The sequence below is a fragment of the Myotis nattereri genome (assembly GCF_964212035.1).
Source record: "Myotis nattereri genome assembly, chromosome: 2".
Taxonomy (NCBI): domain Eukaryota; kingdom Metazoa; phylum Chordata; class Mammalia; order Chiroptera; family Vespertilionidae; genus Myotis; species Myotis nattereri.
The window spans coordinates 87,290,273-87,315,599 of NC_138076.1; the positions used below are offsets into that span (position 1 = coordinate 87,290,273).

Genomic DNA, 25,327 nt, shown 5'->3' on the forward strand with positions numbered 1-25,327 from the left:
TATTTTCTCTTCCTTATAACTTTTAAAATAATAATTTATTTTCTCTAGATAATTTTATTGTAAGAATACAGTATATAATACATATAACATAACAAAATGTGTGCTAATCAACTGTTTATATTATTGGTAAGGCTTCTGGTCACCAGTAGGTTATTAGTAACTAAGTTTTTTTGTTTTTGTTTTTGAAAAATATTTTATTGATTTTTTTACAGAGGGGAAGGGAGAGGGATAGAGAGTTAGCAACATCAATCAGCTGCCTCCTGCACACCCCCCACCGGGGATGTGCCCGCAACCAAGGCACATGACCAGAATCGAACCTGGGACCTTTCAGTCCGCAGGCCGACGCTCTGTCCACTGAGCCAAACCAGTTGGGGCAGTAACTAAGTTTTTGGGGAGTCGAAAGTTATATATTGATTTTTGACTGCACAGGTGGTCAACACCCTTAATCTCTGCATTGATCAAGGGTCAACTGTACTATCTACAACCAAATAGAAAATAAACTAAACAGCATTTACATAAAAATTCAAATACTTAGGAATACATTTGACAACTGATAGGTAAGATTTCTGCAGTAAGGACTATAAAACATAACTCAAAGAAAATTTAAAAAGACTAGCTTGGCCGTGGTGGCTCAGTGGTTGAGTGTCAACCTAGGAACCAGGAGGTCACGGTTTGGTTCCAGATCAGGGCACATTTCCGGAATGTGGGCTTGATCCCCAGTGAGAGGAGTGCAGGAGGCAGATGATTGATGATTCTCTCTCATCATTGATGTTTCTATCTCTCTCCCTTTCCCTACCTCTTTGAAATCAATAAAAAATATTTAAAAAAAGACTAAATAAATTGCGAAATATACTATAGTTATGGATTAATGATTAAAATAAAAATCCCAGCAGTCTTTTCATAGAAATTACTAAGCTGATTGTAAAATGCATATTAAAATTAAAAAAAACAACAACACAAGAATACAAAAGAAAATTCAAAAAGTAGAAAAAAGTTGAATGGCTAATGTTACTTAACTTTAGGAATTACATTGCTGTATTCATGTAAGGATAGACAACAGATCAACAGAACAAAATAGTCTAGTAACAATCCACATTAATAAAAATAAATTGATTTGACAAAGATACCAAGGCAATCTAATGAGGAAGGAATGTCTTTTTTTTTTCCAAACAGTACTAAAACAACTGAATATTTATATGAAAAAAATGAGCCTCAATCCCTATCTCACACTGTATATAAAAATTAACCTAATTGAAATTTTAGAATACTACATGCAACAACTGTAGAATATACATCTTTTTAAAGTCACATGGAACATTCATCAAGATAGACCACAGGCTAGCTAGGCCATTAAAGAAGTCTGAATAAATTTCAAATGATTGAAAACAAACTATGTTTTTATTGAAATTAAAGGACAAACAATCTGGAAAATTCTCAATTACTGTGCTGTACTAACCCTATCAATTCCTACAAAAGGAGTGCTATAAATCTTTTATTATAATTGGGGATTTATCTATTTTTCCCATTAGTTCTGTCAATTCTTGCATTGTGAATTTTGAAGTTATCTTATTTGATAGATGCATATTTAAAATTGCTGTATTTTCTTGAGTGACCCTTTTACTAATATGAAATATTATTTTCATCTCTGGTAAAACTCCTTGTTCTAAAGCCTACTTTCTTTCATATTAAAATAGGCACTCTAACTTTTTTATGGTTAGTGTTTGCTTTTAAAAAAATATTTTTATTGATTTCAGAGAGGAATGGAGAAGGAGAGACAGATAGAAACATCAATGATGAGAGAGAATCATTGATCGGCTGCATCCTGCACACCCCCTACTGGGAATTGAGCCTGCAACCCAGGCATATGCCCTGGAATGGAATTGAACCCAGGACCCTTCAGTTCACAATCTGATGCTCTATCCACTCAGGCAAACCGTCTAGGGCTAGTGTTTGCTTTTTAATTACACCTTCTTTCTTTTGTTTGGAGTCTGATTGCTATCTCTCTACATAAAACGCTAATATACTAAGTGTCCCTCCAACAATCTGACCAGTCGCTATGACGTGCACTGACCTCCAGGGGGCAGACGCTCAGCCCAGGAGCTGCCGTGAGGCACACTGGCCATTTATAAAGAAACAGCACCGCGGACCTGGCGCCAACAAAGCAATACTCGGCTTCCCCGATAGGGACACAGGCCCTGCCACCACCCCGGAGTGACAGCCCACCAAATTGCAGCCAATGCTGCCAAGAGCCCATGGCGCAAAATGTGGCCCACAGTCCAGCCCAGCCTGGAAACGGTGTCTGTGGGCGCCAGGTAATGACGTCACACAGCAACGCCCGGCTTCTCCCTCGCTGCAGGCCATTTAACAATAAACGGCACTACAGACCTGGCACCCACAAAGCAACATTCGGCTTCCCCCAAGTGAGACACAGGCCCCTCCACAAACCCGGAGTGACACCCCACCAAAATCGCAGGCAACGCTGCCGAGACCCCATGGCGCAAAACGCAGCCCACAGCTCAGCCCAGCCCTGAAATGGTCGCTGTGGGTGCCGGGTAATGATGTCATGTAGCAACGCCCAGCTTCCTCTCTCTTGTGACTAACCTCCTTGGAGTTTCTTCAGCCCAGGAACACGACTTGCTTTATAGTCAGGTGCAAACATTTCACACGTTAACCAAATGTCTGTGAAGCGTTTTCCTGTGCCTCATCTCAACCAGCGGTTCTCAACCGGTGGGTCGCGACCCCTTTGGCGGTCGAACGACCCTTTCACAGGGGTCACCTAAGACCATCCTGCATATCAGATATTTACATTACGATTCATATCAGTAGCAACATTACAGTTATGAAGTAGCAACGAAAATAATTTTATGGTTGGGTCACAACATAAGGAACTGTATTTAAAGGGCCAGAAGGTTGAGAACCACTGTCTCATTTGCTCCTCACAAAGTCCTGGAGTAGGTAGATAGGAGACTTAGTGGAATCCTAGTTTCTTTTCATTATCTGGAAAACAGAGATTTAGAAAGTTTAGAAACTTGACCTGACTGAAAAGAAGTAAGAAATGGTGGAACTTGAAAATGACTTCAGGTTTTCTCATTGTGCAGAATATTGTCAAACACTACTACAGTTAAATATTTCACCCTTTGTTCTCCCTGTGTGATCTACAACAATAATCTGTTTCATATTGATATTTACTGCTGTGTTGCTGACAATTACCTGAAAGAGAAGTTGGGGTGCTTCACTGGGCTAGAAATAATTTAGCTAAATCAGAAAGCAGGTCTAATTAAGCAAATATATATATATATATATATATATATATATATATATATATATAATCGCTGGTGCCAATCACATGCATGTGTTTCGATCTGTCATTGTTAATTGTGAATTTGGCTGACACTTCTATTATAGAGAAAGGGCAAATGGCGATATTAAACTATTTCTTCTAATTAATTTCCTTTCAATGTGCATGAATTTGTGCACTGGGCCTCTAGTAATGATTATAATAGGCACCTCTGATGAATTAATGTTATACAACTTTATTATATGTGAGAACCTCACAACAGTGATTGTATATATTTTTAATGAAAAATTATATAGTTAATTATATAGTTTTTTCTTATTACAAAACATCTGACATAGAATTGCACAAACCTAAATTTATTGTATAAAATTAAAAGAAACACCTGCCTGCACATTGTTGTTTATCTTTTGAGGCCTTTTTCTACATGCAAATGCACTTCATTGATTCTATGAATTTGCCACCACTCATTATTAAATGCACCTCAGTCTCAGTCTCATGTGAGCGTCTTTCAAGCGGCAATATAGATGACCCTAATCTCAGAACAAACTTCTTGGAAGAAGACACAGAATTTATCTGCTAGATTCCCTTATCAAAGTTTTTCTTCATGGACATTAAACCCCCCACATTTTTGGGTTGTACATGTATAGGCACTGTCAGGTCCTGCATTATCTCATTCCTCATTGCCAACAGAAAAGCTCCGGGGCAGGAGGTGACAAGATATTGTTTGGGTATAACGTGAGCCACCACTGAGTTGTGCTTCTATGCAGTCTGTTGCCACAGCAGTATAGCCCACCAGGAGTTGCTTGCCACAATCTTGGCTGGTATAATACAAGTGGCTAATGTGGAGCCAGTGAGGCCAAGAGCATCTGAATACATAAGCAGTGTTCGATAAAATCCATTTCTTGCACCATTTATTTTCACTCATGCCTTTCCATTATATTCACCCCCATATTGCGTACATACAATAGGGGTATCCAGTTTTGTGTGATCATACCTTCACTTCTTCCCTAAGGAGGAAGGAGCAAATCCATTTTGTCATAGTCCTGTTCAAGATGGTGTCCAGCCACAATCTCTGAAAAGGCACAAAGGTTAATAAAACAAGGTACTAAGACCATAATTAATAATCTTCCTCTTTCTTGCCTTAACCCTTTAATACCCTTCTGTCAGTCAATTATGGGGCCAAGATCTGTCAGCAGTGAGGGGGTGGGATCAGGAATGGGGGTAGAACTCATAGATGAGGCAGCTCCCATTTGGCTGAGGACAATTCTCAGTCAACATTCACAGCAGTTGGGGGATGAGTGTGCCAGTAGGAAAAGGAGATTTAAGCAAAGTACCAACATTCATCCAATACAAGGAGCTAATCCTACCTCCACTCTTTATTCCTTGCACCTTCATATTCTAGTCATAGTATCACATACTAGCTGTTGGTTTAGTGCATATGCTGCATCTTGGAGGACAGTGCCCAGCCATGCCCTAAGTCTAGAGCATTTTGTTATGTAACAAGATCTAACTAATACAGATGAGTTACATGAGAGCACAGGGGCCTTTGGTCATGTGTTCACTGTTTCTCCTCTTTTGTCATAAAATGGATCCTTTGGTCTGAGAAACCATGTCAATAGACCAGGCTTCTATAAATTCTCGAATAGTGATCCTGGCAGAGGCACTGAGGGCAAGAAAGGCAAATTCATGGCTAGATTAGGTACCAGTTCTGATGAGGATGAATTGCTGCCTCCTCCCTTGTACAAAGAATGCAGTGTGATCAATCTTTCATCAAGTGGGTCTTTTCCAAGAGTAATGCCATATATTGGTCTCTCAAATGGCAAGTTGGGAATAAAGCAACGGCAGTAAACATCAATGTGAATAGATCAGAATTGGTGAGAAGGAGTCCATATTTTGGGGCCCTTGCAAGACTTTCATCACTGCCACCATGACTTCTCTATTCCTGGGATCTTTGTGCTGGCTAAGTTATTTCATTCACCTGATGCCAGAGAATCTCCTCTGTGATTGATGCTCTTTGGTGGGAATTAACATGAGACACAAAGATAGAAATGCTTTATTCTCACTCCCATAGATCCACTCATCTTCTGTTTTCAGACCAAACTATCCCCAATACTCCAATCTTTTTCCCCCAAGGTCCTGACCAAGCGAAGAAGTTCATGTATATTCATATCTCAAGCCACTTATTCTTCCTAAGAAGTAAACAATCAAGTTACTACTCACAAATCTGCTCAAGGGAGGATTTCCATCATCACTGTAATTTAGGGCATCAGCAATGCATTTTTAATAGCACCTACATTTTTTACCAACCCATATGTAAACTATGTCAGAGGTTCTTCCTCCTCCATCAGTTGGTCCTAGAGAACCTCCTTTGGCCAAAGGACTGAATTCAGGGAGAGGTATCAGTGCAAGAGAGTTGGTGAAATAAGAGTTTGGATCATTTGTTCACTTAGCTTACTCATGCCTTCTTGGTCCCTGCATGGGCCTGATCCTGAATGTACTATATCCATTGTATAATAGATTGATGCTGTGCCTGCCAGTGGCAATAACTTATAACTCAGTGTATAATAATCAGCTCATGATGGGCTACTCCTATTGTTTAGGCACCTTATGGTCTCCCATAATTAGGCACTCAGTTCTACTTGGGCCAGGTAGCACAAATGACTGATTTTTCAAATAGAGATAATTCACTATTGCAGAAGGCATTGCATTGCTCCAAAACCTCAGAGTATACTTCCTACTAGGACTTACCAGAGACTCTATACATTGCTTATCCACCACAAATACATACCATTGGATTTGGTGGATTATACTGCTCAAGTAGTAGGGCACCTTGTGCTGAAGCCTGGACCTGATTTTTGAGATGTCTCTTATTTTGGCACCCACTTGCAAATAAAAGCTTTTAAGTTACCTGAAAAATGAGTTTAATTTATATTCCCAAAGACAATATATACTGACCTCAAAATCCAAAAAGGTCCACCACTATGTGATGAGTCTCTCTGTTAGAGGCAGGAAGTGAGAGGTGCAACAACTTGTTCTTTACATCAGTGATATTCCTAGCATTCCCAGAATATTGGAATTCTAAAAACGTCATCAAATGTGGCAAGCCCTTGGATTATTTTAGACTAGAGGCCTGGTGCACGACATCAGTGCATGACATTCATGCACTGGAGGGGGGCGGGGGTCTCTCAGCCCGGCCTGTGCCCTTTCAGTCCGGGAGCCCTCAAGTGATGTCCAACTGATGGCAGTCAGTCAGATATCCTTAGCGCTGCCTTGGAGGTGGGAGAGGCTCCTGCCACAGCCACTGCCCTTGCCAACCCTCAGCCCGGCTGCTGGCTGAGCAGTGCTCCCCCTGTAGGAGTGCACTGACCACTAGGGGGCAGCTCCTGTGTTCAGCATCTGCCCCCTGGTGGTCATTGTGCATCATAGCGACCAGTCGTTCTGCCGTTTGGTCGATTTGCATATTACCTTTTTTTATATAGGATTCTATCCTCCATTCTTTGACATGCATTTGCTTTACTAGGCCATTTAGATTGTGTTATTCAAAGTATAATCTATAGACCGGTGTTGTTAATTCTTGGTTACTGGTTCATGGCAAGATAAATTCAGAAATTAAAATTAAAAAGGATAGGAGTACACATTTACTTTCTAGCCTCAGGGCTATTTTAATTCTTCTGTCTTCTGTCCTGGTGAGTACAAAGGGACAAGTACTCTAGATTAATGCTTGTCAAGCTATCTGTGGTGAAGGACCAGTTTTTTCAATATGTTTTAGAGAAGTCCAGGGTGTGATATATTTATACCCTGTTCAAGGAGATGAGTCTTCTGATCATGTGCTTGGATGTCACAGCAATGTCAAATTTCTACAGGAAATCATAGCCTTGTAAAAAAGAAACTGCCAATAGAGGCCCTCTGACCTTCTAAGTGTGCTTTAAAGTGACAGTTAGCTGTCTGAGGTATCATTTTCTCTTGCAAGGCATACACTTCCATAAACAAAATCCATCCCATCCACAATCCTTAAAATTATTGTCCCCATATTGTTCAAGGATCATAGCCACCACACTTTCCAATGCCTCACATTCTTCATGCACTGCATCCCAGTGGACACAGGTGTGAAGCCTTAGCAATTATGATCTACGTGTGGCCTCACTTACTATATAACTTACTATGCCAGGGATCTTTATCACCCTGAGATATCAACTCTAATATCCATCCTGTCTGTAGGACATTCCTGGGATTGTCTTTTAACTTGGGTTCTCTAGAAAATACAGCCCGAGTGCAATTAGAGAGAAACAGGAGTTAAGACAAATGGGAGTGGACAGGGAAGGAGAAACGAATAGTGTAATACCAAAACTAGCTATCCCTTGGTATCAAGTCTAACTGATTGCTCAGTGCCATGGGCACATGCTAGGCATGGAGATACCATAGTTAGCAGAACAGATATAGATCTATCCACATGGACAGGGTCAGCTTTAGGGCATGTGAGCAATACATTTAGAAGGGTTTTATGCTTGAGTTAATGTCCTATGTCACCATCTTGAAAAAATCTCAATAATTTTTGAAAAAGGAGTTCTACATTTTCATTTTACACTGGGCCCTGCAAGTTGTTACCTTGTGCTGCTAATGTAAATTGCAGTTTAGTGGGGGAATCAATCATTCTCTCTCCAGAAGAGTGTGAATTGGTGGCATGGAGAGAAGGTCATGTGGCAGAAGAACAGCATAAAGAGATGAACAAAAACACCATTCACAGGGGCAGGAAGGAGGGGAGCCCAAGTGTAGCAGAAGGGGCTCTTTTTGTTGTCTTCTTCACTTCCCCCCCTTAAACTAATCATTAACCCTGAATAATCCAGGTAAACTGAGCAGGTCTCTGTTTCTTAAACCCCGAAAGAATCTAAGAGCATATACATATGGGAGGTAATTTAAATCATGAGAATTGAAATAGAGCAAGAAGAAAGTTGAGGATCTTCTAGGCTATCGCTGACTCACACTATCTTTAAAGAAACTTTTTAATTTCTGATTTTTCATGAATTGATACTTTTGGAAAATAAAAATTTAAAAAGTACTAGAAAAATCAAATGAAGTCACATCACATAGACGCTCACATTTTTTAGCATTTTAAACAGACATAAAATTATATTTCAGAAAACAATTAGAATAAAAGATAAAAGGATAAAAAAACCTACAAAACTGCACTTTGTTCACTGAAAATGCACATGTAGATGATTAACAGAGGATTGCTAATACAACCTTAATTTGTTTTGATTTCACAGTCATAACAACTAAATAAACCTTGGTAATAAATTAGCGATTTCCCACATTAAATGCTATAACAACATTTAGTATTTTAAGTTTGTCACTATTTAAAGTTTTAACATGACAAATGAATGTGCCTTTTGCTTATTAAAGTATCTAATCTAGGTTGGATTGGGGACAATGCTACTTGCAGGAGATAATGTAGTACATCTAAACTGTTTCTATGTTTTATTTAACAACACTCATAGCAGAGAAACCAGTCTCTCAAAGGTATGTTTAAGGAAATGGAAGAAAAGATTTTAATGCGATTTTAGCAAGCTCAGGATATTCATTTTTAATTTTTATCCAAAAGAAGCAAACAATGCTTTATTTTTAAAATCCATTTTCAACTCTTTATCTGTAGCCAGGTTCCAAAATGTCTCCTATTAAGTAAGTTATAGTTACATTTAAATTATCTTTTAATGGGAGAAATGAATTTTACACCCATGAATTTCTTATGTGTGGAGTTTATTTTCATGGAAAATAAAAATTCAAAATGTTTTATCAAATTCAAAATTGGTTTCTCTATATTTTATATGTTAACTAGACACCCGGCGCATGGATTCGTGCACCGGTGGGGTCTCTCAGCCTGGCCTGTGCCAGCTTGCAATCCTGGACCCCTCGAGGGACGTCGGACTCCCAGTTTCGGCCGACATCCTCCGAAGGATAGAGTGAGAGAAGTGGCAGGCAGTCGGGGAGGAGCCTGAGCCTGGGCCAGGTGCCACACTGCTCCCACTCATCCTGGCCCCGCTGCACCTGCTGCTGCCTGATAGGTGCTGCCGTGGAGTGGGGAGAGGCTTGCACCACTGCAGCTGCGCTTGCCAGCCATGAGCTGGGCATCTGGCACCCACTGGTCAGCTGAGTGGGAGTGCACTGACCACCAGGGGGCAGCTCCTGTGTTGAGCATCTGCCCCCTGGTGGTCAGTGCACATCATAGCGACCGGTCGACTGGTCTTTCTGTCGCTTAGGCTTTTATATACACAGATGCCACTCAAGTTTGATGGCTTTATTGCTCCATTTGTCAGTTTGTGGTGTTAGTACTATACTATGAGTTGTGGCTATGAACTCAAATATACTTCTGAGTAAAATTAGTACTAACACTTAGGTATTTAACCCCTTGGGATCATTTCTCTGGTCATTATTTGGTTTACTACTATCATTACTAACTTGCTGATGTGTGTGTCTTTTCTTGACAAAATGGGATAGTAAGGCTTATTTTACCATCTATAATTTAGGGTTATAAACAAATGACACAAACTTTACTTCCCTAATGTAGCTATGCTTGTCAAAAACAAGCTTGATTAAAAATTCAAATGAGCTGAAACCGGTTTGGCTCAGTGGATAGAGCATCGACCTGTGGACTGAAAGGACCCAGGTTCGATTCTGGTCAAGGGCATGTACCTGGGTTGCGGGCACATTTCCTGTAGATGTGCAGGAGGCAGCTGATCGATGTTTCTAACTATCTCTCTCCCTTCCTCTCTGTTAAAAAATCAATAAAATATATTAAAAAATTCAAATGACTAGAAAATAATATTATAGAAGTAAATAAACATATAAATTTTAACTTACTTTTGGGTTATAGTTGACAAATTAACCTTGAAAAAACATGGTCCTACTGCACATGACAAAGACATAGCCATGCTACCTGCAACTCATCACACAAGCTGGAGAACACCTGTACTGTGCTATACTCTGTTTAATGAGAGCTGTCCAATCATCATGCGTTTGGATATTGATGAAATGTTAAATTGCTAAAAAAAAAAAATGCTGCTAAGCATTTACTCTTAATTTCTCTACTTATCTTCTGGTAGACCAAACACAGTGTGAAAATTGGCACTGGTCCAAGGACCACTTTGAGTAATGCTGCTTTAGGGAACCTCGCTGAAGAGACCGGGAGAAGAAATAGTGGAGGAGTTTATGAAGTAGCAGAAGGGAGGAGGAAAACAAGGAGACCATGGGTTTGTGGAAGAGGAGGTAAGTATTAAGAAAGAGGAAGTGGTTAACGGTGTTAAGTGCCAGAAAAGTTAAATAGGCTGAGGACAAAAAAGAAGCCCTGGGTTGATAATTAGGACATCAGTGACCTTTGAAAAAGTGATTTCAGTGGAGTGCTGGAGTGGTGTTGCTGGTAGAAAAAAAGCAGGCACTAGTAGGCTCAGGAAGGAGAGAAAACATATGGGGACCTCCCTTTCAAAAAGCTAGATTGTAAAGATATGGAAACAGTATGGTAGCTTATGAGTGCAAAAAAGGTCAAAGAAAGACTAAAAAAAATTATAATATCATTGAAGGCACCTCCAGATAGAAAATCTAAGAAAGATTATCATTTGGACTTAATGGCAATCTTAAAACTACTGTGGAGGTGTGGGAAGTTCAGGGGAAGCTTCTTTTAAGAATCTGCAAAATTTCTAATACTTCTCTGGTAGTGCAACAAAGATAAGGATTTTGATTGACTTGATTTTTCCTGAGTTGTGTATAAAGGTTTAAATGTAGCAAGGAACAATTTAATTTACATCCTTTTGTAAATTGAGGAATCTCTCTTTGACTTATCATAATTGTGGTAAATCCAGATGTTAACAAACTGGGTTTAATAAAGCAAATCATACCTATATATGAAGAGAGTTTACTTCAGTTCCCAGAACTTTCCTATGCTCTCCTGCCCTCCTCACTTTTAACAAATAAGAATTTACTGTGTGCCCGACAGTGTGCTGGGTACTAAGGCAATAATGATGATTTGTTCTCTATTCTGAAGGAGCTCATTAGAGAAAAATCATGTTATGATGTTTTCTGGTTAAGTTAGAGGCTCAGTTATGTCACTGAGGACCCATTTTTTAAATATTCCTACTGTGCCATCCTTAATATTTCTGCTTTATTCTCAAGTCAGGTGTCTTAGGTCACAATGCTGCAGCAATTGCATGGAAAACAATCTCATAATAGTTAAGAAGTAGAAGAATGGTGTCATACTTATACTTCATTTTAGCAGGCTTTCAGTGGACTATCTTTGGTCTAGCAAAAACCAAAATTTCACCCTGAGTTCCTGCCTATACTACTCCTGGGCAAGGTGAATAGGATTAGAAAGGATTACCACTTTGATGATATCTTCTCTCTGTAGTTGGAGCTGGTAATGGACTCTACCTCTTGACAAACTTTTGGCCTCCAAGAGAGGGTTTCTGAACTTTGGCTGATATAGCTGGCTTACAAATATACCTGGGCTGCTGAGTAGGCCAATGATTGCCAACCCTTTGTATATTCTGGCATATGTCATGGCATACACAGAAAATGGTAATCCATCATACCACTCACTGGGATAATAAACCCAAGAGGTTTGCAGCCATACCTTGCCTGAAGGCTCCTGCTGCCTCAGCCCTGCTCAGCTTTTCCAAGGATAAGGAGATTCACATCAGAGCACAACTGTATTTCGTTCACTGCACCTTAGTTGTGAAGTTCTGGAGGGACAATCAATAGCATCTGCCAAAGAGAAAAAAACATGTACTCAAACTAGACAATTTATTACTATAAGTGAAGACCAAGAGACGGAAGAGACAGCTTCTGAGCTAATGTTTGATGGTGGTAGTTCTAGCAAGCTCTTTGGTGATGTGTTTGTGCCTTTGCACATGCTGCTTCTCTCTTCTTGCTGTTTTCTTTATCAGTACAATATAATGGATTAGCAGAGTCCAATATACCTGGGTTCAAATCCTCTGCCATCCGTCAGCTCTGGAATATTGGGCAAATTAATGAACTCCTCTGAGCCTGTTTCTCCATATGCAAAGTGGGATAATACTACTCACTACTCATTTGAAATAATTGTTTTGTTTTTGAAATAATTGTTTTTGAGGACTAAGATAATTATGTAAAACTAGAGGCCTGGTGCATGAAAATTCATGCACTGGAGGGAGAGTCCCTTAGCCAGGCCTGCCCCATCTCACATTCTGGGAGCCCTCAGGGGCGGGAGGCAACCTGGCGATCAGGAGAAGGCGATGCCCCATCACACCTCTGCTGCTGTCACTGCCGGCAGTGCAAGCCTCAGCTGGCCCTGGTTACCTGAGCCTCGGGTGGCCCTGGGTGGCTGGGCAGCCGCCATCTGAGGCTTGCCTGCGCCTTGGGCCAGCCCTGGGCAGCTGGGGGGCTGAGGGGACTGGGGGACTCCAGAGGCAGATGTGTGGAGTGGCTGGGCTGCACGCCTGCTGCCCCAGCAGGGCTGAGGGGACTGGGTGCCACCATCTTGTGGCTGTGGGCACTTTCATCTTTGAAGGTGGGGCAGTCAATTAGCATATTCCCTCCTTATTGGCTGTGGGTGCTGCCATCTTTGTGATGGCATGAGGGTCAATTAGCATATTCCTTCTTTATTAGATAGGATTACCAACACAACTTAATGTTAACCAATAAAGATTTGAGGCTATAAACAAATTAAAAATTTGTTTGGGAGTCTTAAAAAAAGAATTAGAACTTGAGACCCAGATTTAGGTAGCAATCCAAACTGCTCTCAAGAGAACAAAGGAAGGATTTATAAAGGCAAAAACCACAAAATATAATTCTTTCATGCAAATGAACTATTGCTGGGTAAATACAGAGATTAGTTAGTTCCAATATACTAGAGGCCCTGTGCACGAAATTCTTGCACTGGTAGGGTCCCTAGTTCTGGCTGGCGATCAGGGCCGATCTGCGTGTTGACTGGCGGGGAGATGGGGTGGGGGGGCTGCTGGCACTTGCCTTGGCTGGCCTGGGGCCTGCGGGCTGGGGCAGCTCCTCCTTACAGTGTCTGCCTCCTGGTGGTCAGTATGTGTCATAGCAACCGGTGGTTCCACTGGTTGTTCTGCTGTTCAGTCGATTTGTGTATTAGGCTTTTATTATATAGGATGTAGGGAGGCAAAAAAAAAAAAAAAAATTACTTCCTATAATGACCTGCTCTAAGAACTGAAGCACAAGATGTGGCTGGGCCCCACTTCCCTAATAGCCTCTATTTTCAGTGACTCTCTTAGCAATGCTTATTCCATTTAAGTTTTCCCCATTATCAATAGTAAGCCCTCCATAAATGTTATATCTCCCTGGCAAATTCTATTCAACTGCCACTGTTCCTTTGAAGATGTCCCTTAGACATTCTAGGTGCCTCCTGTTTTTACACCACTAGACAATTTATTACTATAAGTAAAGACCAAGAAAACATGTTATGTTTTCTGGGTAAGTTAGAGGCATGAAAACATTTATCACACTATAATCTGTTCCTTACCCACAGTCCTCCTCTCTTCCCTAACTGGTGATCCTGCCATTTGTATCTCCCGGCGACTGGCAGAGTCCAGCTCCTGCTGTGTGTCCCAGCAATGTTTGTGTGTGTTTGGCCCACTCTGCTGAGCGGACGGGCGGGGGCTGCGGTGGAGACCCGGGGCGCCGCCCAGAGGAGAGGGGCGTGCCCGCTGGGGGTGCAAACGCCTGATACTCCCGGCGGGGCCTGAGCCGCACCTCATGATCCACCCACAGACGAAGATGGGCCCAATCTCGCCCGCCAGACTGTGCAATGCCCCGTTCCGGCACCCATGCCCGGAAGGGAGCGTTTCGGGTAGAGACAGGTTCGGGCGGCGGCTGCAGCCTCAGGAAAGACGCCTGGGCGCCGGCCCGGGCTCCCTGCCCAGCGCGCCCGACCTCGCGCCCCCGCCCCGCGCGCCACCCGGCGCCCGGGTTCCCTCCAGACGCCGGCGGGCCCGGAGCCTCGCGGACGTGACGCCGCGGGCGGAAGTGACGTTTTCCCGCGGTTGGACGCGGCGCTCGGTTGCCGGGCGGGGGAGGGCTTGTCGGTTTTCCTCAGGGGACATTCATATTATTTTTGTAACGGGAGTCGGGAGAGGACGGGGCGTGCCCGGCGTGCGCGCGTCCTCCCGCCCCGGCCCCCCTCACCGCTCGCGGGCTCTTGCCCTGGCAGGGACGTCATGCCGCCCAAAACCCCCCGGAGAGCCGCCGCTGCAGCCGCCGCCCCCCCGCCGCCGCCGCCCCCTCCTGAGGGGGACCCCGAACAGGACAGCGGCCCCGAGGACCTGCCTCTGGCCAGGTGAGCGAGCAAAGCCGCTGCGACTGCCGGCGCGCGGGAAGGGCGCCCGGAGGATGCGTCGGGGCTGGCGCCGCGGTGCCTGGCGGGGGCGCGTCTCCGCCGGGGGCCGGCCCGCGGGAGGGGGGGGTCCCTCCGTACCCCCCGCGGCGGCGGCGCGGCGGGGGCGGGGGGCGGGTGACAGGGGTCTGGGCGCGCGAGCGAGGGCAGAGCCGCCGGAAGGGTCTGGCTCCCGCTTGACAGGTGTCCGGCGGGTGGGGCTCCAGTCCCTGAGCGAAGTGACAGGTGCCGCCTTCCCTCCGCGGGACTGGCGGCTCGCAGGCGGCGGGTAATTTCGAGGCCCCGTCAAAGGGGGGAAAAAGTCCTCCAAAAACAACACAAAAGGACTAGTGTCTGGCGGGGAGTGTTCTCCCGTGGAGACTCGCAGCGCGCCGGTGGCCGGGTGACTTTCTGTTTGGGTCTCCCGGGGATGCAACAGTTGGAAGAGCTCTCCTCCGGGCGTGCGGCCGCCGGAGCCTCCCCTGGGAGAGGCCGGCCGGGCCGCGGGCGCTGCTGCGGAGCCGCCATTGGGGAGCGTTCGGGGTCCTGGGGCCAGTTGTCCCCCGGGCACTTGGCCGGGGTGCCGTGTGGGTTCCATAGGCCAGTGCTTCGAGTTCTTGGGGCTGCAGAGCCGTAGCAGTGACTGGGGGGACAGAAAGCTCTTTAGAGGACCCGGTGTGTGGACACAGGTTTAGCCTACGTGCCTAATAGTCCCTAAACTGCCTCTTCCTTTCTTGTTCCATGTCAGTTGGCTTCAGCACGCCTCATTATTTTTGTCCCTTTTGGGCTATGAACCAGCCGGGGGTCCTGTTGCTCCCCCTCCCCCCACTTTGTGTGGGCACAAAATTGGTGTCCTTGTGCTCCCATGAATGGACTTTACATTGAAGAAAGTCACGATACCATGATGTAATAACGCAGCGGACCATGGCAGGGAGATGTTTGTTCTTTTTGGCAACATCTTATTTTTCTCGATTGCGGTACTCTGTGGTTACGAAGCTAAGATGGGAAGAGCATCGTTGTCTTTATTCTTGCCAGCGCCGGTCCTCCTGAAGACCACGTAGCCATTGCAGGGGAATGAGACTCCTTTCTGTCCCTCTCCACTCCCTCCGTCTTTCTGCTCCATTGCCAAGTCCTGTTTCTTTCACCTCCCCAGACACTAATAGAATTCAGGCCAAATTGTAAAAGACTGGAATGGGTTTTTGGAAATGGCTTGTGAAAGACCATTAAAAATTCATATATTTAAATAGACTGCCTTGTGGGTCAATTAAAAGTCATACTCACCAGTTAAAGAAAAAAGCCTGAGGATGTTCTGGGAGAAGACATTAATTTCTGCTTAAATTCTGTTGTATCGAATACTTGAAAGTTTCCCTTTGGAAAGAGCAGTAAAGACTCAGTGCAGTGTCCCATGTTACACAGAGCTTTGGAAGCATTATGGATTATTGTATGGTAACCAGAAATATTGAAGTTCTGGTCTTCATCTGAACTTTGTTTGTTTGTGTGTGTTTTTAGCACTTTTTTTCCCCCTAACACTTTTTATATACCTTAAATGATGGAATTATTAAATTACCCTGTAAGTCAAAACCATACAAAAATAGTTGGCTCTTTATCATCCACATCCACAAAAGGTTTCTTTAGCACGGGCCGCCAAACTCTGTAGACTAACTGCTTAGCAAGGATAGAACCACAGCCTGGCAAACTGAGGCCAAGAAACTTACTGAGGTCCCAGTCCAACTGGACTTCCGGCCACAGAGTCCATTTCTGCCTTGAGAGCTGAGATCTTATTTCTGTTGCATTATCTCTGGCCTAAATGGTGTAATTGGAAGGGAAACTCTCACTAGTATCAGCATGCTATCTTTTTTGTTGAGATAACCGAAAGTGAATTATGTATTGAGAGAGGGTTGACAGTCTGGAATAGTGGTCAAGGACATGAATTATGAATATGAAGTTAGATTGTTGAGTTTATGTCCACGTTCCCACTTACTGGCTGTCATCCCAGGTGAGTGCTTTAACTTCTTTGATTTGATATTTATCTGTAAAATAAGGGTAATAAGAGTACTTACCTAATAGGGCTAATTTGGGGATTTAGGGAAACCATGCATCTAAGCTACTTTGTACTGGGGTCATAGTAAATACTCAAAAATTATTAGCTATTTCTCCTATTATTATTATACAGACATTATTTATACAGTACTAGAGGCCCAGTGCACAAATTCGTGCACAGGTGGGGCCCGCTGGCCCTGCCCCAATTGGGAGGATGGGTGCTGGGCCTGTTGGGAGGAGCAGATGGCGGGAGGTTGGCCTGCCGGCCCACCCTGATTGGGGACAATCAGAGCCGGGCTGGCTGGGGGAAGGGCGATTGGCCAGTGGGCCCTGCCCCCAAATGTGGTAGGGGGTGCTGATCAGGGGCCAGCAGCCTGGGGGAGGGGCCATGGGTGGTTGGCTGGACAGTCCTGCCCCTGATGGGGTCAGGGGCCGATCTGGGGTGGGACTGGTGGTGGGGGGAGGATTGGGGGAGGGGCTGCAGGCCAATCAGGGTGGTGGAGGCCCACTGGGGGTGTGGCCATCCAGGGGGAGGGGCTGCAGGCAGTTGGCCAGTTAGCCCCCCCCCCATTGGGCTGGGGGGTGTGATCAGGAGCAGGCCGGAGGGGGGGGGAGGGAGGGGGGGAGGGAGGGGCTGCAGACCTATCATGGTGGGGGAGGGCTGATTGGGGGCAGGTTCCCCCAGGGGGACAAAGGGAGGGGACGTTTGGCCAGCGGCCCACTCTTGATCAGGGTGGGAGAGTCCAATCAGGTGCAGGCCGGCAGGAGGGAGGGGCCATGAGGTTGGCTACCGGCCCTACCCCCTGATCGGGCAGTTTGCTGGCTACAGTGGGCGTCATAGCGACCGGTCATTATGGTTGTTATGGTCGTTATGGTCACTGGCTTTTTATATATATAGATTATACATACGGTTAATATTCAAAAATTATTAGCTACTCCTCATAATATTATTATTAGATGTCAAATAGGCATTACATGAATAAAAAGGAATTATTGAAAAAGAATAATTTATGTCAAGTTAATCATTGTGTAAGAAATGTCATCAGGTAGATTATGTATGAAACATTGATAATTATAGACTCTATTTTAACTAAGTCACTGATAGTGAATTGATTCTGTAATAATGGGTTTTTCTCCTCTTGCTGTTATAGTTATTCCAGTTTCCCCAGTTTTAGCTATCTATTACTTACTTTCCTTCACAAACTATTTTGCTACTCTGAAGTGTGATTTACCAGGCCAGCAAACATTTTTCACTGTGTAGTATCCTTATTTTGGAAAAACTGAAGAAGATAACCATATACTTAAATTCTAATTGTAAATTTTTCAAAGATAAATTTGTTCTGTAAAGATAAATAAGATCCTAAAGCATTTAGTGATGCTAGCTTTTCAGAATAGTGCTATTATTCGCAAACCATCGAAACAAATGTTGACTTAGTTTAATTTATGATTTTGTGCCTATTAAATGTATATCTTTATTTGGTAGGCTTGAGTTTGAAGAAACTGAAGAACCTGATTTTACTGCATTATGTCAGAAATTAAAGATACCAGATCATGTCAGAGAAAGAGCTTGGTTAACTTGGGAGAAAGTTTCCTCTGCAGATGGAGTATTGGTAAGAATTTGCCTAAATTTTTTAAATACATTTTTATCACCTTAAAAATAAATTTTTGGATCACTGTAGAAAATTTAGAAAATAGAAAAATTCAAAGAAAAGAAAAGCTAGTAATAATTCTATTACTCAGAGGCAATTTACCTCTGATAACATAAAAAAATCACCACATAACTTCCCCACCAAAGTATTTTAAAGTCAATCTTAGATATATTTTATTTATAAAAACTTCACAATAATATAAAGACTTTTTAAAAACAAAGTCATACCTTATAAAATAATTTTTAATATATTCTATTATGCAGGGAGTGTTCAAATTTCCTGTAAGTCTTAGAATTAGTTTTATTAGAATTAAGAATCTTTGATAATATTTTGATGTTTCTTCTATTTTTTCTTTGCATACAATATTTGAAATAATTACTAGTGCTTTATATGTACTGGGGAAATATTATAAGCACTTTGTAAATTACTGATTTAGCAGTCCATTGGGATGTGAAATATAAAATCCTTATTTTACATGTATTATGTAGAATCTTCATTTTATAGATGAAGACACTGAAGTAGAATAAGGTCAAGTAATTTGACCAAGGTCCCTGGCTGGTAAGATCTAAAATACAGATTTGGGATCCCATCTATAGTTATATATAATTACATATACTTTTATATCTTGCTTTAAATGTTTTTCTTAATATCATGAGCATTTACTTGTTATTAAATATTTTAAAAAAATATGATAATGTAGTTTCCAATGGAAGTATATTTTATTCATTAGATGCATTTTAATTTTTTAATTCTTACTATTATTAGACACTTATTTTTTCCTTAACTATTTTGCTATATAAAATAATGAGATATCTGTCCTTTCTTATTCATAAGAATAATGTTTGCCACAAAATAAGTCCTTGATAATTTGTTATATAAATTAATGAATGACTCTCTGATTATTAGAGTCAATTTTTATGAGTTGAATTACTGAGTCAAAAGCTATGAACATTTAAAAACTCTTGATAATTATTGCTGAATTGCACTCCAGTCACTTTTAATGAATTTATTTCTCATCAGCATTGTATTAGAATACATGTGTCTCTTTTTACTGATCAGATCAATACAGAAAAAGACAATCTCTGCTGTCTTAGTCTACTCTGTGTACTATAACGAAGTACTGTGGGCTGTGTAGCTTATAAACACCAGATATTTATTTCTCACAATTCTAGAGGCTGGGAAGTCCAAGATCATGGTGCTGGTAGATTCTATGACCATTGAGGGCCCACTTTCTTACTCATAATTCTTGTCACTGGCCTTACATGGTGGAAAGGGTGGGAGCTTTCTCTAGCCTTTTTTTATAAGAGCAATCATCCCATTCATGAGAGCTCTGCCTTTATGACTTAATCATCGCCTATAGGCCTTACCTCCTAATACCATCATGTTGGGCATTTAGTTTCAGCATATGAATTTGGGGAGAATACAAGCATTCAATCTATAGCATCTATAATAATAAAAGTGTATTATGCTAATTAGACCAGATGTTCTTCCAGACGACCTTCCGGACGAAGCTGGGGCTGTGAGGGAAGCCCGGGTCCTGGGTGCCAGATGGAAGCTGGTGCCGGCAGCCGGGGAAAGGAAGGCCTACTCCTACATGAATTTCGTGCATTGGGCCTCTAGTCTAGTAGTAAAAAAGATAAAACAAATCCCACAATTTCAAAGATCTAAACATTTTCTAGAAATCCTTACTAAAAAAAGGAATATTGCAGTATCATGAATGAATGATTTTGGTATTATCATCCCAAAGCATCAAATGTACAACCATTGATTTGGATGCTTCATATACAAAGCTGTTTTTGTGCATATGCGGTTAAAGGGAGCTAGAGCTTCTTCACTTCTCTTTCAGAAAACTTAGGCTTTTAGTTTTCAGAGAGTTGGGAAGGTGTAGCTGATTATAGAGAGTATAAATGAATATAGATAGTCTCCAATTTATAAGTGGGTTGTGTTCTAAATCTCTTTGCAAGTAGTGCAGTGTAGTACTTAGGTTTCTAGTTAGTTCAGTGCAACTATAGCAGTAATAGTATAGTAATAGTAATATAGGCCCTCTTGGGCTTTAGACTTGAATACATATACCAATAAATGTTACTACTTTCTTACTCTAGCCTTGTCCCCTCCTGGCTTTGCTCCTGCCTTCCATGCTAACTGGCATAGTTTAAATCTCATTTCCTAATGGAGCTCATGATGGGGACTAAAACATGTGGAATCATTTCTGGTTGTGTACTGGAAGAAGACAAGAAAGGCATTGCATGTTACCTTTGGGATTTTGGGTACCTTTTTTGGGGTATGCCGGGAGCCGGTCCATGCTTGCTGTTTCAAGGGACCTGGCATATATGGCATACTGTTCTTAATATGTTTGCTCACCTTCTTGGCACTATGTGTTTTAACCAAGGTCTCTGAGAAAGGTTGTTTCTCCAGGTAGGGATTTTCCCCTGAAGTTAGGGAGGGAATAAAACCTCTTAACTAAGTGCCAGGCGGGTAATTAATCACTTTAACTATGAACAATCATGCTTAAGCTACATAATCTTTACTCCCTGGAATGGAGATAAGAAATGCCCTAACCTTTGTAATAGAGATTGATAGGATTGAATCAACTGGTATAAATACAGATGTAACAAGACAGCAAGAGACAGAAGAGAGACAGAACCTAGGCACAACCTACACAGAACGTTCTCTAGGGACAGAAGAACTTCGCTGGAGAGAACATGGCAAAAGATCCTGGACAGAAACTGGCCTCAGAACCTAGAGACAGAACCTAGCGAGAGAACATGGCAAAAGATCCTGGACTGAACCTGACTACAGAAATTGGCAAGAGAACCTGACTAGAACCTGGTGACTCAACCTGGCTGGAGAACCTGGACAGAACCTGGCTGGAGAACCTAGCGAGGGAACATGGCTACAGAACCTGGTTGGAGAACCTGGAGAACCTGGCTGGAGAACCTAGCAAGACAACATGGACACAGAATCTGGCTGGAGATCCTAACCAGAACTTCACTGGAGATCCTGATCAGAACTTGGCTAGAGATCCTGGCTAGGCTGCTGATCAACTGAACACTGTCTCCGTGTCCTTCCTTCTTCGCCGACTCCGTCCACACCTTTGGGGACCCCTGGACCTGCTGGGGCTGGACCCCAGCAGGGGTACATCAGAGGTTGATGTATTGTCCTGTTACAATTCACCACACTTTTACCTAGAAATATTAAATGATTTACGTTTTTGAGGGTTGGCCTGAGAACTTCACCTACACTTACGCAGTAATTTCTAAGGGAGAATGTGACAGTGTGTGTGTTGAGAAGAAAGTGTAATAACAAAATGAACCTGTTTTTGAAGTAGCTACTCGAGTTGCAATTGGCTATCTTTGAAACAAGAAAAGGAATGTGGTATTACAGGGAACTCTTTTTTGCAACTGAGAGATGATGATGTTTATTGGAATAGAATAGTGATTTTCAACCTTTTTTATTTCATGGCACACAAACTAATTACTAAAATTCTGTGGCACACCAAAAAAATACATTTTTTGCTGATCTGACCAGAAAATAGGTATAATTTTGATTCATTCACACTGGACAGCTATTGTTGTCTTGGCTGTTATACCTTTTTTTTTTACTGTCTGCAGGAGGTCAGTGCCCCTGAATAAATAGTCAGGTATCACCTGTTTTAAAAATTATTTCAGTTCACGAGTTAGAAATCACTGGAATAGAGGATGGGCTAAGAGTAAGGATTTGTTGTCAGACTAGGCTGACTAAAGTCTTAGATCGACCATTTACTAGCTCCATGATCTTGAACAAGTTACCTAAAATCTCCGAGCCTCAGTTTTCTTATCTGTAAAAGGGAAAAGTAATCATTTCTGAATCTTGTAATTACTACATGGATTTAATAAATTTGTGCACATAAAGCACTTATTAGTGCAAACTAGTGCCTACATTAAGTCATACAAGCAGAATAATTTGACTTAAGAATTATTATAAATTTTTATTAAAATAGTTGAATTTTTTTAAAAAAATATGTTTTCTTATTGATTTCAGAGAGGAAGGGAAAGGGAGAGAGAGAGATAGAAATATCAATGATTAGAGAGAATTATTGATTGGTTGCCTCCTGCATGCTCCCCACTGGAGATCGGGTCTGCAATCTATCTGGGTATGTGCCCTGACTGGCAATCGAACTGTGAACTCCTGGTTCATACATAGGTCCACACTCAACCACTGAGCCATGCTGGCTGTGCTAAAATAGTTGAATTTTTAAATGCATGTGTAGTGATTTTGATGTGGTGCCTTTGATAAAATTCATATTTTTAAGTTCCTGAGTATCAGAAAAGTTGTTTGTGCATACATGAAAGCATATATTAATTTTTTTGAGGAAAGTATTTGGTGTTTTTTTCTAGAAAAGTGTTTTCTCCCTTTTGTATAAATGTTTAAAAGTGTGTAATACATGATTTCTGTCTTAAGATTAGATTGTGTGCATGCTGCTTATAGAATATGAATAAGGGACTTTCCATTAAGAAATTGGCCAGAAGTGCTGCTCTTTTTTTTTTTCTTTTTGCTAATCTTCACCTAAGGGTATTTTTCCATTGATGTTTTAGAGACAGTGGCAGAGAGAAGGAAAGACAGAGAGAAACATTGATTGGTTGCCTCCTGCATGAGCCCCTACTAGGGCTCAGGTTAGGGAGGAGCCTGCAACTAAGGTACGTGCCCTTGACTGGAATTGAACCCAGGACCCTTTGGTCCTCAGGCTGATACTTTATCCACTGAGCCAAACCAGCTAGGGCCAGAAGTGGTGTTCTTATTGTGACTTACGATGAGTCAGTTGTTAAAATTTTGATTTTCTTTCTGCATCTCGAATGGCAGTGTGGTAGAATGGAAAGGCCTTGGACCTCAAGGCAGAAAACTTGGATTGTAGTTATATTGTACCTATATGATTTTAGGCAAACTGGTTAATTCTCTAAGTCTCAGTTTGCTTATATATAAAGTAGAAATCATGCCTGAATGTCAAACCTCTTAGGGTTTTGTGTGTGTTACACATATGAGTATTCAAGAGCTTTGAAATATATTGCTCTTGATAGAGGCATTTGTTTTTGTGATATGGGTCATTGTATTTAGAAAGATAATGGAAAAGAATGGAGTTGGAGTAATTCTGGGCATTCCATTCAATTTATACTATATAAATATGATGAACAAGTTTCTTAATAACTTTAAAAAGCAGACTGTCTTTTTAATAATTATGTGTAATGAAAGGTCTCTACCTATTATTTTCCAATTCTTAGTAATGTATGTACCATTTCTATTTAAAGATGGTGCTAGTATTCTGATTCCATGTGGGTGCTGCTGAGAAACAATTTTCCGAGAAAACATTTATGAACATGAATATGAATGTTATATTTTGTCTTAATAGATGTAGGCTACTTGCAGCTTCTAAGTAAGAAGTGAAATCAGAAACACATCCTATCTAATAAAAGAGAAACATGGTAATTGGCGTACGACTGCTACCGTTCCCATTGGCTAATCAGGGCAATATGCAAATTAACTGCCAGCCAAGATGGCGGCAGGCAGCCAGGCAGCTTAAACTGAACATGAGGCTTGCTTGCTTCAGTGACGGAGGACTGCAACGTTCCCCACCTGCGTGGCCGGCCTCTGAGCTTGCAGTTTAAGAAACATTGTAACAAATATAGAAGCTAAACAAAACCCCAGAAACCAGCTTTCAGCTGGCTGGGATCTCAGAGCTGGAGTTGATACAGAGTTTCGATTATAGAACCTAAACAAATGAGATACCTGCTTTCAAGAGCTGAGGCCTCAGAGCTGGAGCCAAGCCTCAGAGCTAAAGCTGGCCCAGAATAGAAAAAGAAAAAGAAAAAAAGGAGCAGTTGGGAGCTTCAGTCCCAGCCTGAAAATAGCCCTCAGCCCGTCACCCAGACTGGCCAGGCACCCCAGTGGGGACCCCCACCCTGAAGGGTGTGTGACCAGCTGCAAACAGCCATCATCCCCTCACCCAGGCAGGGCAGGCACCCCAGTGGGGACCCCCACCCTGATCCAGGACACCCTTCAGGGCAAACCAGCCAGCCCCCACCCATGCACCAGGCCTCTATTCTATACAGTAAAAGGGTAATATGCCTCCTGGCACCGGGATCAGTGTGACAGGGGGCAGCGCCCAAACCCCCTGATCGCCCTGCGGCTCTGTGTGTGACAGGGGGCAGGGCCACAACCTCCCTATCAGCCCTGCTCTGTGTGTGACAGGGGGCAGCGCCCCAACCCCGTGATTGGCCCTGCTCTGTGCGTGACGGGGTGGCGCCTCAACCTCCCCATCGACCCTGCCTTGAGTGTCACAGGTGGCGGTGCCCCAACCCCCCAATCGGCCCTACCCTGAGCGTGACTGAGGGTGGCATCGCAACCTCCCGATCCGCCCTGCTCTGTGCATGACAGGGGGCAGCGCCCCAACTCCCCAATCAGCCCTGCTCTGAGCCCGACCAGGAGCTGCACCTAGGGATTGGGCCTGCCCTCTGCCACCGGGGAGCAGGCCTAAGCCAGCAGGTCGTTATCTCCCAAGGGGTCCCAGACTGTGAGAGGGCACAGGCCGGGCTGAGGGACCTCCCCTCCCCCCCCGACTGCACAAATTTTTGTGCACCGGGCCTCTAGTTTTATTATAAAAAGTCAGACATTTGCCGAAACCGGTTTGGCTCAGTGGATAGAGCGTCAGCCTGCGGACTGAAAGGTCCCAGGTTCGATTCCGGTCAAGGGCATATACCTGGGTTGCGGGCACATCCCCAGTAGGAGATGTGCAGGAGGCAGCTGATCGATGTTTCTCTCTCATCGATGTTTCTAACTCTCTATCTCTCTCCCTTCCTCTCTGTAAAAACTCAATAAAATACATATAAAAAAAATTTAAAAAAAAGTCAGACATTTATAAAAATAGATAGGGAAAATAGTATCAACTCTCACCAGCCTCTTAACACGTTAAGCACCCTGTCAATTAACGGTGACTGACACTATACTTTCCAT

The 25,327-nt window shown here is 42.8% G+C and overlaps 1 protein-coding gene and 1 long non-coding RNA gene across 3 annotated transcripts in view; one reads left to right on the forward strand and one right to left on the reverse strand.

Annotated features, from left to right (window-relative positions):
* Positions 1-4,270: 4,270 nt before the first annotated feature.
* On the reverse strand, positions 4,271-13,869 carry LOC308513006. The gene is made up of 4 exons (XR_013995503.1): positions 13,806-13,869; positions 13,289-13,419; positions 11,916-12,046; positions 4,271-4,370 (listed from the first exon to the last, which is right to left on the reverse strand). It is a non-coding gene; the product is annotated as an uncharacterized lncRNA (long non-coding RNA).
* A 468-nt stretch (positions 13,870-14,337) lies between these two features.
* Positions 14,338-25,327, forward strand: part of RB1 (RB transcriptional corepressor 1) — a gene marked incomplete at its 3' end in the record, with an annotated part of 218,847 nt that continues 207,857 nt past the window's right edge. For both annotated transcript variants that reach the window (XM_081082780.1, XM_081082781.1), the window contains exons 1-2: positions 14,338-14,618; positions 18,178-18,304. In XM_081082780.1, coding sequence (XP_080938906.1) covers positions 14,500-14,618; positions 18,178-18,304 — 246 coding nt within the window. In that variant the 5' untranslated portion in view covers positions 14,338-14,499. The remainder of the gene's footprint in view (positions 14,619-18,177; positions 18,305-25,327) is intronic.